At 38.3% G+C, this 17,869-nt stretch overlaps 1 protein-coding gene across 1 annotated transcript; it reads right to left on the minus strand.

Annotated features, from left to right (window-relative positions):
* Positions 1 to 404: 404 nt before the first annotated feature.
* On the minus strand, positions 405 to 12,253 carry LOC119851386 (transthyretin). Its single transcript, XM_038391152.2, has 4 exons — positions 12,097 to 12,253; positions 11,009 to 11,148; positions 1,982 to 2,117; positions 405 to 683 (listed from the first exon to the last, which is right to left on the minus strand). Exons 1-4 carry the CDS (start codon positions 12,163 to 12,165, stop codon positions 576 to 578), a joined length of 453 nt encoding a protein of 150 aa, XP_038247080.1. The 5' UTR covers positions 12,166 to 12,253; the 3' UTR covers positions 405 to 575.
* Between the last annotated feature and the right edge of the window lie 5,616 nt (positions 12,254 to 17,869).

Genomic DNA, 17,869 nt, shown 5'->3' on the forward strand with positions numbered 1-17,869 from the left:
TTTGTATAACACCTAGCACAATGGGGCCCCGTTGTCAGTTGGTCCCATGTCATTGCCATGATACAAATAATATATAAATATGACTATTATTTTATTAGATTTAGTTCAGCTATCTCTGGGATTTAAGCATGTATGCTGACAGGCAAATATAGCTCTTGATATTTACTGCATACCATGCAAAATTTAACTTCTTTCAAACACAGAATAAGACAATGAATTGATCTATTTTCTAATAGTGTAGGACGGGACCCAGTTACTGATTACTGTACTAAGTCAAGGGTGATGTATTCTGAGTGGCCAGTGTTGGGTTGTTGTTTTTTTTTTTACACAAAGTTTCTTTTGCATTTTAGCACAGACGTCTCCCTTCTGAACAAAGTAAAACATCACTGAGAAAATCACAACTGTTTCTTCTTTAAACGTTTATTGACTTGCCTGAGGTTTTTAGCCAGGTTACAAAATGATAAGGACTACTGTAGCAAAAAAGGCATGCCATTAGTTATAGGAAATAACCTCCTCCTAAAAACCTATGGTAATTCTATCAATGGAGGATATTTTGGGATGATTTCAGTGTATACTTATTCCTGTGGGTTACTGACTACAGCAGTAGTTGAATAAGAGAAGGGACTGAGGAGAGCAGCAATGGTGTAATGACGATGACCGGAATCATTAGCGGTAAAAACCACCTGGAAAAGAAAATACTTGTAAGCTTGAAGCACAACATATATGCTCTAAAACTACCTCAGTGTTAGATTTAGCATATAGTCTTCCCTGGAGTAGTATTTGGCTGATTTCTTTCAGTTATAGGTTTTATCTTTCATTAATTATACAAACCTAATAAAGTAGATGCAAGATATTCTAACAGATTAATGCCTTTAGATAAATCTAAATCTCTATTAGAGGGTTCAGGGCCTAATCCAAAGATCATTGAAGTCAGTGGAAAGAATCTCACTGGCTTCATTGGGCTTTGGATTAGGCCCTGACCGAGTGGTGCTTTCAGAAGACAATGGAAGCGTGCTCGGTACCTTGCAGGCTCAGGGCTTAGCAACATAAAACAAGTTTGTGATTTAAAATGCAATCTACAATGTATTGTAGATGTTCTCAGAATAGCTGAATCAGTCTTTTAGGAAATTTAAATAGAACTCAATGGCAAGCCGCAAATGAGGCTGTTTTCCCCTGGAAGCATTATATAAACATTCTAGAATATTTAAAAAATAAATAAATAGAAGTGCTGGGCAGTCAGTCAAGAAAAACATAAGGCACAATTATACCTCAATTCTTCTGGAAATTTAGATAGAATAGTATCAAAAAGCCTTGTCTATTTTTTCCTTTCTCTTATAATTTATTCCTAGATGTTGTTTGCTGCAGTTTTCTGTCACATACTTTAGAAGTGATCTGGGAGAAAATGCACTTTGAACTTTACTAACAAATGATGTGTAGGCAAAAAATACTGGATAATATGTCTGACTTTCTGTGGCATCAAATTGAAGAGATTTCAGTGATTTCCAGATTACTGAAACTGGAGTTGCTGTTCAAACCAAGGAAATGCCTCTGATATAAATAGAGACCTTTTCCAATTTATGTTCTGTTGATGCCATTCATTACGGGGCTCTAAAGCCTTGCATCCATCCCAGCAAAGACTTCCATTTCCATATTGCAGAACATTTAAAATCTTTGGTGCTTTATTCAAAAACATTAATTTGGGTCACGTTCTCTATTGGGCTGAGTGGGCACAACTCCATTGACTTCAGTGGAATTTTGCCCATTTACACTAGCAGGGAGTTTGGCCCATTAACTTACAAAGGAACTCTTTGGTTCCAATTGGCTGTATTGAAGTTTTTGTTCACATGATGCTGTATGGTATGATGAAACACTGCAATGCATAGTGCTACTCTTTGTGCATTACAGGAATATGTACTTTTTTTTGGTTAAGTAGATGCTCTGCTCAATATATAAGATATAAGGCATATTCATGAATACTCACATCAGCATATTCATGGAATGGAGAAAGGCCAAGTCCCTTCCAGTAAGAGCTGGTGTCAAACTCAATCCTGTATACGCCTTCTACAAATTGTTCATCTGTTGTGAGTTCATGGATCTCCCCAAATTCTGTGGTTTTCCTGTGACAATAAGTATCCACATAAATACTTTATCTTGACAGTCAGGTGTATAATGGCAATAGACAGTGTGGAATGTTAAGTAGCACAGATGTGAAGCCATGTTCTTCGGACCCCACTGAATGGTTCTGTTCATCTGAAATAATTCCCAATCTTCTGTGCAGCGTATACTTCCCAGCATCACAGAGCCTATCCTTGCTACCAGCTCAGCCATATACTTCACAAATCAAGCCTGGGCTGCAGAAAGCTTGTCATTGCTGCTGTTATGACATGACAATGGCTAAGGCCAATTTTTAATCTGGTGTTTAACTTGCATTAAGCATGCTCTGGAACTGAAAATTAGAAGCCTAGAAAAAGGCTGGTCATGATGACAGGAGACATGCTGGTTGCCACGATAAAATTACGGAAGAAGGAAGACTTTTGGGGGGAAAAAGATCTGTTGACTAATTGTTATAAGCATATGAGGCTAAACATTTTAAATGTGCCTACTGAAGCATTTTTATATGACCCTGAAGGTATTTTCTTCTGGTCGCATGATAATAAAATCTTTATTTTAGTATTGTTAATTTGAATTACAGTTTGTACGGATCCAACTGAGGATCAGGGACCCATTATGCTAGATGCTGTATAAATGAGTAATTAAGAGAATCCCTGGCCCAAAAAGTTCACCAGCTAGGTTTATGATAAAATACAACAGGTGGTTAAAACAGAAAAGTGGAAAAGAATGGGTAGTTGTGACGTGATCTAGCCAGTATAAACAATTAGATCTTTTTGAATTAAAATTGTCGTTCAAATGGTAATGTAGCTGGTTTCTAGCTCCGTGCTCCTCTTCCCTGTTTTTATTTCCAAAACTATTTTCCATTTTCTACATGAGGGGTGTTTTTTTGCCTTTTCCTCTTGAAATATTTATGAATGAAATAACTTCACAATCTTTTATAATTGCCTGATGTTGTTTGAGGAAAGAATGGGGCTGAAGTCTGAAAAGCTAATAGGAGTCACCAGTTTTATAGCCACCTGTGAGAACGGCTATCTAGGCAGATAACATAGAGTGGGATGTGGAAGAGAGGGATAGACAAAGGACCCTAATGATGATCAGAGAAGAAATCAGTTGTATTGTTTTCACTTTCTTCTTCTTTCCACACACACCCTTCATTTTACTTGTAAGTTTTTGTACCAAAATGAATTGCAATGATGCAAAATAGTCTCAATGAAGGAGGATTTACTCTAATTACAAAGTAAAGGGAAAAGTCTAGTTCCTTTGAAGTTGATGTAAAACCTCTTTCTGGGGGCCACAATTTGGTCCAGTGGGAATAAACTGTATCTAGAATAAACTGACTCGAAAAGGTTAATTTATTTCATTTATTATTTTTTTATAAATTGCACCTTGTTGGTTAAAATTCAGTGAAATAAAAAAAAAGAGTAATTGGTGAATGCTCATTGGTATTTTCACTTGCAAAAGGGAGAGGATCAGATTCTGAAGAAGTTTGTTGTAGGTAACTATGAGTTTTGAGCTGCAAATTATTTAATCATGCTAGCCTACGTATTCTAGCCATGTTTCAGTTTAAGCTAACAATTGAGCATAAGCCAAAATCTCTCATCAAAACAACCACTAAAAAGTTTGGGTCCAAATTGAATTTTGCAGTTAGGCTGTATTTTTATAATATACAGAATCAATATGTCAGATGTGAACAACCCAGAACTTGAGAGAAGATGGAATCCCCATTTAGACTTTTCGATGTGACTCTATTTCTAGTTTAGGCCCGATCCAGCAGAAGCTGGATTTGGGACTAAAACATTCCAGGAGCGTTGGATACAAAGATCACTGGCGTAGTAGCAACAGAAGGAGGATACAGTACAAGAGGCTAATGCAGCTAATCAAAGGGAAAGAGAAGGCAAGGCAACAATAGCTTTTGGAAGTATGTTATATGAGCTTGAATACTATGGTTCAAGTTTGTGTTGCAGATACCAAAGAGTTAATGACACATGACAGTCATGAACTCAAAAGCAAAATTAATGTATTGCCAATAAATTATCTATAATAGCCATGAAAATAGCGAACAAGCCAGTGCTGACAAGAGATAAACTAGATGAAATCATAGGTATTTTATCTCTCAAAGTTCAGTGCCTTTTGCTATACTGGTTTGGTTGCTAATGTCTTACTTAAATCATTAAAATTGTGATTATTACAATCTTTGGGAAGAGCAGCTGAGTATAGTGTTTACTTACAAATAATGAAGTTTTCTGAGGGTGGGATTTTCAAAAGCCCTCAACTTCAGTAGGAGCAGAATTAGACCAATGCTGAGTTTCTTTTGAAAATCCCACCTTGAGTATACATCTAGTGGCATTTCCACCATTCTAGAACTTCAGGGAATTTTGCAGCAAGCAAGCTGCTCCTAGTCTTATAGCCAAGTGTATGTTAATAGTACCAGAAAAAAATCCTTAGGGGCTTGATGTTATGCTCGTAAGAGTAAATATCAAAACTCCCAGGGGATTTCAATGATGCAGAAGTTTGCCCTAAATTAGGCCCTGCAAAAGGAGAGTTGTAATACGTCTGAGTGTAGATTGTATTTATAATAAGCCTGTCCTTCCACTTTTGGCTCTCCATCTGCTGAAGAGGCAAAAACATAGCACGTGGGTCTTCTTCAGCCATGTGATAGAGGAGACAACACTTTCAAATTAAGGGTTGAATTTAAAAAAAAATGTTTGTTGCACCAGTGAAAAACAGCAACTCTTTGTCTAAGGGTATGACCACATGAGTTGCAATCACACCCCATGATTGTAATGTTTATAACACAAATATAATCAAAGAGGAAGTCTGGTTACAACCTGGTTGTCCGCTGGTCTGGTTCCAAGTCTGGTTCCAATGTTCATTGTGGTCTGGACCAGAACCATATTTCATTACCAGATTAGAGCTAGACCAGTCTGTTCAACACACCGGAGCAATTTTGTAACCAGATTAGGAGACTGTTGAGCTGTAACCAGGTTCCCTGACATAGCAGCATTTATTATTATTTTATTAATCATTGTAGTGGTATAGTTCCTTAAGGCCTCAATTAACAGATTTGTAAACAAAACCTCTGTGAGTGTGAAACTGTCATATATTTTTAGTTCAACAGGTTCTGCCTAACAGAGAAAAACCTATGAATAGGTTTTGCATTTAGTTTGACTATCTCAAATGATGTGTCCACCATTTTCATTGGGAGGTATTATTCACTTGCATGCTTGACAGTGCAGAAACACAAGGGCTGTCCCTCCAGTTTGGCTACCTGATTAAGCATAACTGAATATTAAACCATTTTTGTCTTAATTGTATATTTACATTGAGTTTCTGAAGATTAAGATTCCTTCAGGGTACTTTGTAACTTCTTGTTCTCTATGTTGTTCCAGAAATCTCATGAATGAAGAACAGACATGTCTGAATTTCTTTAGAAAAATGTTTTCATCGTGTGTATTGGGGATGGAAGGAAGGAGAGAGAAAAGGAGGCATTTGCACTTAGCACATAAGGAATACAGGGAGTTGTTTCAAGGGTGTTGCTCTCTTTTATGGATGACGGTAAAATAGTAGGTAGTAGAGCTCAAAAACCTGTTCCAATTACATTGTCAATTTCATTATAAAGCTGTGCATGGTGACTGAAAGCTTTTTATTACCTACACTCCTGCTGTCTTGGGGTTTATGTAATTTGCTCGGTGTAAAGTACCTTTGAAATAATGTAATTTATCCTCTTCATGGGACATGTGCTGTATTGAAATTAAACTTTGCCCTCAAATGTTTACAGGTATCCTATTGATTTGGACCGTATTCCACAGAATGAAATAGTGCTTTGGACTAAAATTTGTGACATAAACTAATTCAAATGCATATGCAGTAGCTCATTTTCAAAATTCAAACCCTAACCCACAACAGAACTAATTTTGGCAAAGGGAATTGCTAAAATATGTGATAGGCGCTATATTTGCAGAAACATGAGGGCACAGAGAGTACAAGTGACTAGGTCAATGACACTCAAGTGAAGAGTTAAAATAGTTAACTGACTCCTAATCCTCTGAATAACTAGACCATACTTCTTCCTCAGAACTCAACTGGAATTAGCTTTCCTTGCATACTTTCAGTTAAACTCAGTTTGAATTAAGCTTCTTAATGAAGTCACTTGTATTCTAATTCTCCTCCTGCCTTTTAAATACTGCTAATCCAAATTCAAGGTGCTTTTCTTAATACACTAAGATGTAGTGTTAAGAAATAGAATGTAGTATTATAGGGACATACCCTGAGAAGGGCACCTCCCCCTATATACACTGTAAGTGCCATGGCCATAGCATAATACATCATAAAAATAACACTTCCTAATAGATGTATCTATTGATTGTATCCAGATATTCAGAAGGTCTGTGAGGTAATAACATATTCCCAAATTTGCCTGCCATCATGCACTGGGTCTTGTTTAAAACATAGACTTGAATATTTGTAGAGTTTCTCTCTAATAGTCCAAAGTTTTGGTCATGAATACAAGAGGGAATCTTTTCAGGACATTACAACTAGAGCAGTTCAGAAAACAAAATTTTCATCCCAGGGGAAATTTTGACATTTCAAAGTTAATTTCTATTCTTAATTGGAGTGTTGCAATGTAAAACCAAAATCTTGAAAATTTGTGTGACTTGAAAAATTCCCCAAATGTCAAAACAAACAAAAATTGACATTTTTTGAAATGAAAACAATGTGACCTGATCAATGACATTTTCATCTGGAAATGGTGATTCCAAATGACACTTTTTGGCTTGATTCTTCCAACTGGATAATTGAAAAAATTAGTCAATATTTTCTGGGGAAACTTTTGATTTTGACTCACTCATATTTTTGAGAGGAAATCATTAGAGTTTGTTAAAATTTTTTACACAAATTTTTCACACAAATTTTGTGTGAAACATGCATTTATATGGTAGGATCTTCCACAGGGATGCTGTAGAATGCTTTACAATGGTTAAGATGATCACAATTGGTCAAATAATCCAAAGAGATTTTTTTTACTTTAGTTTAAAAAGCTGCAGTAAATTCAAAATGATCAATAAAATGAATTATGGTTATTAAAGATCTTTGTTAGAAAATCGAAGTTTTAACTTTGGATAAACTAAATGATTAGCCATTTAGAGTCGTGCTGACTTTAAAGAATGACCTGAGAGATACAGCATTAAAACTTTCACCCTGGAGAGGAAGATTACTTTTACAGCAGGTGTCTTAATATTAAACAAAGAAATGTGTCTTAATAGGGAATAATTAAATAGTCATTAGGCCAGAGAGAGTGAGAATGACTGACTAGACCCACTTGCCAGGGCACTCAGGATGTGGGAGAGCCAGATTCCAGTGCCCTGGCTCCAATGACTATTGAATTAGTTATACACAGTGGAACAGCTTCAATAGGAGAGACTGAGAGAGCTCCATGGCAGAATATCCAATAGCCCAGTGGTTAAGGCAAGTTCAAATCCATGCTCCGTATTACAAAGAGTGGGGAACTGAACCCCACATCCTAGGTGAGTGCTCTTGTCCCTGGTCCAAAAAATTATTAGAAGCTATCTTGTCGTCCTCATTTTTTTTCTTTAAAAACCACTGACTTGGCTTAGGCACCTAATTCCAGGAGAGGGGTTCACAGCTGTGAATCCCAGGCATAGCTAGGGCCTCCCTCAGACATGAGCTTAGGTGGGGCAGGATTTAGGCCATGCCACTTTTCTTGGCGTTACCTGTTTGCTAGAGTAGACAGATCAGATCAGGGTGCTGGCTTCTGTGAATCCCATCCTTAGCTGCCTAACTCTCCCCATGTATTGTATAGAGAGCCTGTGCACCTAAAGTTAGGATCTGTAATCTCGGCATTGCAATGCCTACGTCCCTTTTGTGAATTTAGCCCCTAGTTGTTTTTGTGGTAATTAATTCACCAGGAATCTCTGGGGGGTAGGTTTTAGAGTGGTGCAAACTGGAAACTCCCAGCAGCATGAGGGAAGCAGCTTGTGTAGGTTATGTTAGGTCTTGCAGAGCTCTGATGGTGTTCTGTAAGCAGAAAGACATAGATCTGGAGACCGCTCAATCCTGCGGACCACAGTGATGTGGCAGTCGTCATAAACAAGTTCTCGATGGGAGGTTTGCCAATTAGGTGACACTAATCGCAAAAGTACGTATATTGAGTTGAAGGAGATGTAAACATTGACTCTGTTTCCGTTTCTTGACTGACAACAGTCTGGGCAGGCACATTTATGGGCGCGTTCACTAAATCAGAAGCAGAGAGAGCCACACAGCTATGCATCCTTAACACACAGTAAAACAGAAATGCAACTTTTGCTTGTGACTGGTGCTGTTGAACAAGTTCTCTAGCCACCAGCTGTAATGGGACCCTAAATTGAACTTACAGTTACACTTTGTTCATCTACACTAAAGTAGAGGAACAAGGACACAGGCATTAGTTTGATTTTAAGTAACTCGGTAGGCAAACAAGATGAAAGTTTGTCCCAGTGAAAGCTGGAGTAAATGGGGCACTAATATAGAAAACATCCTTTCCTGTAAGTCTCTCACTGCCAGAGGCTCTCCGGGTTCTCCTAATTCATCTATCAAAATAAATATGACAGGCAACCTATTAGTAATTTTGTTGTTACTGTCTGCTAAAGTCCTGTATCCCTGGGACAACAGTTAAAAACCCCATTCTGAATCAATGTAATAGCAGTGCAGGGGCCATCCTAACAATGTTGAGCAACCCCAAGTTCCAAATTCTCCACTTCTTGGCATTGGTCAAATTACTATTTTACTTTCTGAATTATGCAAAATATTTGCAACTTCGGCACACTTGTTTTTAAGTAGGTTTTATACTTAAGGTCTAGAACGGGGTGGCCAAACTATGATTCGTGAGCCACATGCGGTTCTTTTACCATTTAAGTGCGGCTCATGGAACCCCACCCCCATCCCATTCCCATTCTCCACCTACCAGACTTGGGGGGGAGCTCAGGACCTCTGCCTTGCAGTGCGGTAGGGGCTTCTGCTCAGCACAGAGGAGCATCAGCCCTGTAGGGTGCACCTATTGGGGCTCGGGGCTTCAGCAGGAGTGGGGCTCAAGCATCGAGCCTGGCCAGGCACCTCCGGGGGCAGGGGGCTGAAGCCCCAGCTCCTGGCAAGTGTGCCCCAGCTCTTGAACTTCTGAAGACTGTCGTATGCTGCTCAGAGGCCCAGTAAGTCTGACAACCCCTGGTCTAGAACCACTATTAACCAGGTCTTGTGACTCAGGTTAGGTACTGTAAACCTTGTAACCAGAGATTGTTTAAAGTACAAAATAACAGTACTGCAAGCCCACTGGTTATAAAATCCTATGTCTCAAAATTTGTCAGCTGATCAAACAAGTGGTGTGTTTGAAAGTAGCAGGGTGTTAGCCACATATCCAGGAAAGAATTAACACCATGCCATTCAGGAAGGAATTCAGTGTAGTGGACTTTCTATAAAAACACTAGAGTATAATAATTCTTCCTCTTGATCTCCCAGGCAAAATTTTCCAAATTTGGTGTGTCTAAAGTCAGTCTCCTAAATTCATATTCAGATGCCTAAAAAAGAGTGACTTGATTTTCAGAGGTATTGAATACCTGTAGTTTCCATTGACTTCAATGGAAGTTACTGGCTCATAAAAGCTGCAGGATATATCCCCAAATGGCAATTAAGAACAATGTTGCAGTCTAAACTGTTATATCACACAGTTAAGGGAATGTAGTATTTATCTTGTTCCTCTGTAGATTGCATATAATCACATTATGTATGCATTAAAAGACTACTCTCACATATTTTTAAAAGAATATAGTGTTCCTAATGATGGCAGAAAAGTGTACTGTGGTTTTTACAGACCAATAGACTTGTCCCATCATCCTGCATAAGAAGCTTGGCAAAAATGTTAAGTTTTATACAGGATTTCACTCTTTAAATCCATAAATCCCTTTTGAATGTTCCTAGATTAGCTCTAGGAAGTTTCTTCAGATTTGTTCAGCTATGTTGTATAGTACAGGCAGGGTTTGTTTGTGAAATACCTAGAGACAGAGGCAAACAAAGGTCTCAGTGCTGCAGACAGAAGTAAATAGTGTCTCAAAATCTTTAGCAAAAGATATTAAGGAAGATCTATTGACTAGGGTGCTCATTTGCGAGGCCTGGCTTCAGTTTCCTCCTTCTTGTCTGCCCTTGGGCTAGTCACTTAATCTCTCTGTGTCTCAGTTCCCTATCTGTAAAATTGGAATAATAATACTTCCCAACCTCAGAGGGGTGGTTTTGAGGATAAATACATTAAAGGTTGTGAGCTGCTCAGACACCACAGTAATATGTGCAATGGAAGTGCCATAAATAGAACCACAAACAAATATTGTGGACCCTCTTCTGCTCTTGGTTACCCCAGTGTAATGTTGTCCAAGGAGTTTCTCCTGACTTACACTTGTGTAAGTGAAAGCAGTAGGAAAGGGCATTTCTTGTGTGCATGTTTAGGGCTTTCTAACAAAGTTTAGAGCCTGGATTCCTCTCTACAAACAAAGCTCTGGACCTACTATATATCAAGATGGCTACCCTGAATTATATAGAAAGTCAGGTGCACAGGTTGCTGGTTTTTTTAAACATAGGTACAGCAGCAGCACCTTTTGGAAAACTAGAGAAAATTTTAAAATATTCCCTCACTAAGGTAAGATGAACAACTTGAAGCAATTCTCCATACTAATATATGTTTTCATCATGGGCCTAATCCCACTGAATTCAATGGGCTTCGGATCAGGCCCCACATGCTTTTTACAAAGTAAGAGGGACAAGCTATAAATAAGTTGATCTTCCAGTCAGAATCCCCTTTATATCTCATTTTGTTCTTCAAGACATCTTGAAAGTTTCATAGCAAAACAGAACTTACCCGGTAGCGAAATCCTGCCAGTTTCCACCCGCAGCCTTTTTAAACACTTTAACTGCTACATTGGCAGCTGGACTTCCTTTAACTGCATCCAGAACTTTCACCATAAGAGGGCACTTGGAATCAACAGACCCATGGGAAACCTTGAGAAAGTAGAAAAGGTTTTTGTAGTGCAGCAAACTATATAGGGCATGTTCAACATGCCCATTAGAAATCTTCTTCAAAAGAGCAGAAAAGCCATACTTGCAGCATTTAACATCCACATGAGGGCACATTCCAAGCAAAGTAGTATTTTATACACAGTATAGTTCACAAATAGGTATTTCTCATGCCAGAATAATCTTAGATTGGGTACATTGTACTACTTCAGGGAAAGCCTGAAGAATAAACATGTAGATATTGTTTAAGGCAATAAATAGCTCTGGAAAACAACTTGCTAATTAAGGATGTATCTTTAAATGCGGTCAGAAAAGGACAAGAAAATAATGAATAAGTATCTATTTAGGCCAATCACTTCAGCCTCTGCTTCTGATAAACAGCATCATTGCCTTAGAAATATCCCTTAGGCTGGGAGGAAATTGGCTCCTCCAATTTTGCTATACTGTATTTAATTCTTAGTAATACTTCAATAGCATCTCCCATCTGAGGATCTTGCAGTGTTTTATAAGAAGTAAACAATTAAGCCTCACAAAACCCTTGTGAGGAAAGTAAAATTATCCTCATTTTACAGATATAGAAATTGAATCACAGAGAATCAAAGGGACTTGCCTAACATCACTGTCAGAACCAGGAATAGAGCCGAAATCTTCTAGATACCAGCCCCTTACCTTAACTTCACTGAAGCAAATGAGCCCCAAGACCGTTGAAATAATAGCTGGCTGAATCCAAAAATTGACTTTAATTGCTGTAAATTTTGAAGGAAATGCATGAGAAGAATGGCAGTACCAGACCATTGTAGCATGGCAATGACTGCAGGAATTGGTTTTAGGCTAGTAATGCACACAATATAAAATAGATGTGTGTGCCTGTATTCAGAGAGGTTACACTATTTGCAATCATTTAAATTCTCCCTTCAATACCAAAATACTTACCAATGGTGCAGCTTCAGACAAAAATACCAGTCCAGCGAAGAAAACGAGAAGCACAGAATGAAAGGCCATTCTGTTTGCTGGTAGTGAGCCTCTTTGCCAGCAGCTAGAAGCTGATGGGATTTGGGATTTTATACCCAAGCCTACCACAGAACAGGCTGCTTATCTGATGCCCATATGACTTCAAACCTGCTGATTCTGATTATTTACTTAGTAAACAATCCAATCCTACAGTCATTCCATACATGGAACTGCCACTGAAGTCAATGGGACTTTTGCATGTGGAAGGACTGCAGGATCATTGGAGCGAAGAGATTAAGTAACCCACACAAACATGAACCTTGCCTGGGGAGATGAGGCTGTTAGAATACCCTATGTAAAATAATGCAAGTCATTTGTTTTTCTCTGGCTGTGTAACTGGTTATAGCAGGCCCTAGTTCCCTTGCTGACTTATAGCGGGAGAATTCCTTATATGTTTAGTCTTATTCCTTGTCTACTCCCATGCATGTTTCCTTTTTCATATAAAGTTTTTGGGGACCAGCTGTCCAATCAGAGTGATATTGCCTTTCATGATACGGTATAGGTGGAATATGATAGAACGCTGCAAAATACACAAAAAATACTATGGTGAAATCCTGGTCCCATTGACTTTAATGGGACCAGGATTTCACCCCTAGTTATTTAATGGCATATATTTGTGAACTTAACTCATACAAGAAATGGCAAATAACAGTGATAATAAATGATTTTCATTTTATCTGTTCACCTGTCACTGTTTGCTTTTTGTCTTGGCATGGCCGAGCAGTTTCTATCTTAACTGAAAAAGCGAGTAGTATAGTTCTTCATCATTTTCAAAATCTAAAAAGGAGGCATAAATTTCGAGGTGGAAGTACATTTAGCTTTTAGGACTTGATCCTGCATCATTAGGGTGGTGGGAGTTTTGCCATTGACTTGAATTGGATCATGATCAAGCCCTTAGAGAGAAGTTTTAAAGGACAAAGTGATACAACTGGTCTAATTTTTCCACTCTCTTGTGTAGTCATTTACACATGTGCAAAGGTATTGTTGACTTAAAAAAACATATTACAGAGACCTAGAAGGGCCCCTGGGTGCTGAATGCTGTACAGACATTGAAACAGACACAATCCCCACCCATAAAAATTGCAATGGCAGCATTCTACACCCACTTTGCACATTTAAAAATGACCACACAAGGTGTACAGCAGTTGAGACTCAGTCTCAGTTTCCTTGCATGCCAATGGGAGTTACTCACATCTTGCAATCAAAACTTCTGCCGCCAGATTGACGTGGCAAATCTTTCCTTCACATCCAGCAGTGGACTTTCTGCACATGGAAGGGAATCAGAGATCTGTCCTGTGGATCTGCAAGCAGTGTTTTGCCATTATCTCTTAAGACTCTCCAAAGGAATGTTAATGGATAAAACAGGAAATGATCCCATTTTCAGCAAAATGTCACCATGGCCATAATATTGGCAACCTCTGGAAAGTATTTCTTTTAGCTTCACATGAGATTTCTCTGTGGTTGGACACTGAATTTGGAAGAAGCAGACTTTCTTGACTTTGCAAGATTTCAGCTTCACAAAATTATCTATAGGAATAGCATATTTCAGTATCTAGTATTACGTACTTTATTTTCATTCAAAATAACATTGTCCTTTTGGCAGGGCTGTCAGTAGGGATGGATACAGAGATATGGAAATATTCTGCCTCTCAGCCTAAATATCAAACCAATCTCTCCTCCTCTTCTCTTTCGATTTATTAAAGATGGTCTGAATTATATCTTCAATTCTGTGAGTCCTAGGGCATCGTGGGAATCAGTAGGAAGGTAATGAACTCTGGGGCTCTTCTCTCCTGGGGAACCTTGGAGCATATGAAATTTAAATAGAATGACTATAGCCCACTGCAAGCATTGCCAGAAAAGGGCTGTCCCTCCACTGAAGGTAAAAGGTATAGAAAGGATCAGGGAACAGAAAATAAGTGGCTGGGGCCTGTTGGAACTGGAGCACTAGACAAAAGAGGTCTGTTTGGAATCAGGAGACTTGATAGGGGTTAGGTAAAGGTATGGGGTTCTGGCTGGCTCAGCAAGAGACTAGGTTGGGTACAGAAGGAAGTGGTTATGGAAACATGTGGATAATCCTCAAATATGCCAACCCTTTAGGGCTTAGCTGAATGCCAAATTGTTTGAAGTTCACCAGCTGCTAGTTAAAATTAATACATATTTTTAATGAAAGCATGCTACCTATTTGGAAGCATTACAGAGTTCAGGTCAAGAACAAACATGTCCTGTTAATTCTCTTGTTTACTTCAAAGCTGTTTTCCAGACGCTATACTATACACCTCTCTCTCTCTCTCTCTCTCTCTCTCTCTCACACACACACACACACACACACACACACACACACACTCTCTCTCTCTCTCACATATGCACACACACACACACACACACATACATGCACACTCTTATCTTTCACTACTAACCTTGTTTTCTGTTGTATTTACATCTAATTTGTATTTAATTAGGAAACCAAGTATTGTTACATGAATAATTGATAGGAATGACCATTACAATTACTGTATTTAAACAATTGACTTTGGACACTACAAAACTGTAACCTTCTGATGGTATGATTGATCATCTAATATCTGATGGAAAACAGACATTAGAATTTGTGATGCGGAAATCTGAATAGCTTTCCACAATGAGTTTCCCAAAGAGTTCATGAATTTGTAGGCTCTATAAAAAATTTAATCATTTATCTATTTGGAAAGGCGTGGTTGGATTTTATTTTGTTACTGTGGAATAACATCACAGTGAACTGTATTTGGGAGATAAGTAAACCGTAGGTTCTCAAACTAGTATGCCTATACCTTTAAGGGAGGGTGGGAAAAATGGCACATTAGTTCCCTTGAAATCTAGAAGAATGAACATTGGCATTGGGTGTCAAGAGCTCTTGTGTTCTAAATACAGCTTTGACACTGACTTGCTATGTGGCCTTTGGCAAATCAGTGAGAACCTGATCCAGTGTCCAGTGAAGTCAATGAGAGTGTTTCCATTGACTTCAGTGGTTGTTGGATTGGCTTTTAACATCTGTGCCACAGTTACCACATCTGTATAACTGGGGATATTACTTTCCTTCCTTTGAAGGGTATCGAGGGTTAATATTTGCACAGTGTTTTAAATATGTAAATACTAACTGGCTATGGGACACTTAGCTCTGGGTTAATGAGCATAAATGTACTTACAATTTTAATTATCGTTAAGACATTTTTCTTAAGTTAATATTTTGATTGAGAGAAGGGGAGGGAAGTACTTCTTGTGGTTTGCATGTAGTTATTAAATACATATTTATCTTGTGTATTAAGTGCGCTTGTAAAAGACAGAAGGTTAAAAGTGCTACCAGAAGGATTTAGAACTAATTAAAACATTTAAGTTGTATTTTCTTTAAAAGCATAAAGTCAAAGTCAAATTATTTATTCATGTCTCTAAGCTTCTGGGACGGAGCCCAAACCCTATAAAAGAAACATCCAAATAGTGAATTTTTGCTGTGATGCTTTTGTAATTTATTAATTCACTTGGTACCAATTCATCTGAGTAAGCTCTCACTTTGAAGAGTTTAAACTCTGAGGTCACTGGGCAAATGAGCACAATAGTTTCTGAGAGATATTATTTCATTAGCTGCAGTTCCTGCCATCCCACTAGAACAGAACTTCTGCTCTTTTACTTTAATACACATTCAAGCCAAGAGGCTAATCCATCAGCCTAGACAAATGATTGCCAAAAAAACCCAACACCCCAAAATCAGTTTATACACAATGTTAATTGAATCACAGAGAGACAGAGATGATATCTCTCTTAACCTCTCCATATTACTGAGAATCAGCTTGTGCTATCAAGAAGATCAGGATTTTTAAAGATCAAATTTTCTTAGCATGATGAATAGAGGGTTTGAGTTATGAAGTTATTTTGTGCTACTTGCTGTGGTAGTGGGTGATATAAAATTCTGCAACATGATGGAAAGTTTTTCTTCAGGAAAAAAAACAGAACTCGCAGATTTCACAGGGTGCAAGATAGAAACTTGAAAGGGACACTGTGGGAGACTGCTTTATAAAAAGAACTAAATGTTTCAGAAACTGCAGAAAAGGTAGCATATTTGCATTGAAATATGTTTGATTGGTTTGATTTTGATCTAATTATATTATCTAATATGACCTTTACTTCTATTGGTTGTGTTGTCACTGAATAACCTATCCGTAGCCACTATTATCATTAACTCAAGTCTATAGGGCCAGATTATGACCTTTTTAGGTTGTGCATATGTTTGCTGTGAATCCTTTGTCAACTATCACAGATGTGTACTTTGCTCAGTATATTGCTGTTTAAGATTGTTAAATGCTTAGTCAAATGATCCCAGGCACTTTATTCTGGTACCTAATACAAATGGACATGTGGAAATTCTTTTTTCCTCCCTAGCTCTCAGTTCCAGCATTGTAATTTGCTTGGAAGTTTCTTCTACCTTGCATAAAACATGCTGTTGAAAAATTGTAATTTTTAAATCAAGATTGGATTATTTTAAAAAAGATTATCTGTATGTCCTAGTTAGAAAAGAATTATTTGGGGAAAATTCTGTGTCTGTGTTATCCAAGACATCAGACTCAATGATCAGAATGGTCCCTTCTGGCCTTAGAATCTATGAATCTATGAAATGATACTTACACCTCTCATTTGAGTGGGTTCAGTATATTATATGTTACTATTTGGATTCATCTCAGTGTGTCGTCTTGGCCTGAGAGTCCTGGCAATAAAAGAAATTTGGGAGTTATTAGTCTACAGACCCCCCCGCTATTCCTCTAGATTCCTGTCTCAACTTATTTTTGTTGGGAGTAGCACTGGAGTCCTCAGTATTCTAGGTGACTTCCTTGTGCATGTTAGTGACAATTCTTGCATGTGTTCTTGGATAGCGTGGCCTGTCATAATCATGGAATTAATGTACTGCAGGTATTTTGGGCTCAACACATTCAGGTGAGCTTACCTTGGATCTTGTCTTCCGGGAGGGAATCAAGATTGGGTAAAGGAAGATGAGGCCTTACACTTGGGGAGATTATCACTTCCTGCAAGATGAGGTAGGGTCCATCCCCACTCTTGTCTAGGTAGAGAACCTGGTTGAATGGTCATCCTCCCTAACAGGCTGCTGGATTGAGATGGTTTCCATGTGTCTGAGGTATCATCTTGCTCAGGAGCTGCACACCATGGGGATATTTTAGTGGAGTATCATGTTGGATGTTTATAAATGAATATCAGTCATTTAGTAAAGCTATATCTGTGTTTGCTCACTGCTCACTTTGAGCTGTGATGATACAACACAGACCATTGTCTGTCTTGTTTCAATAATTGCCTCAGTGCTTCTGGTCAGGTTTCTGGAACTCTGTCTCACCTCTGCATTAGTAAGTACCATGTCTCAACTCCTATATAGCAAGATTTCAGCTATCAAGTACATTGTTTGAATTAACTGGTTTCCATTTTCTGTCACCCATCCCCAATCAATACAGTTACTGTCATACAGGTTAGTAATTATGGGTCATGCATATACACACATATGAAGAATGTGGTCACACAAGGGCCTGACCATTGACTTCAGTGGAATTTGGATCAGGCCCCAAATTCATTAACTGAATTTGCTGGGTCCACATAGATAAGTGTATTTGTACATGCACATAAATGTGATCTTGAGAAAAACCTTGCTCATGCATGCAAAGCA

This window comes from Dermochelys coriacea, chromosome 2 (assembly GCF_009764565.3).
Source record: "Dermochelys coriacea isolate rDerCor1 chromosome 2, rDerCor1.pri.v4, whole genome shotgun sequence".
In the NCBI taxonomy this organism is placed as follows: Eukaryota; Metazoa; Chordata; order Testudines; family Dermochelyidae; genus Dermochelys; species Dermochelys coriacea.

What these genes read in the sequence shown, in the direction of transcription:
- LOC119851386 (XM_038391152.2), bottom strand. Translation starts at nt 12,165, where the DNA reads ATGGCCTTTCATTCTGTGCTTCTCGTTTTCTTCGCTGGACTGGTATTT. An exon ending in TGTCTGAAGCTGCACCATTG is followed by an intron (nt 11,149 to 12,096) that starts GTAAGTATTTTG and finishes TACTTTCTCAAG; the next exon opens with GTTTCCCATGGGTCTGTTGA. An exon ending in TGGCAGGATTTCGCTACCGG is followed by an intron (nt 2,118 to 11,008) that starts GTAAGTTCTGTT and finishes TTATTGTCACAG; the next exon opens with GAAAACCACAGAATTTGGGG.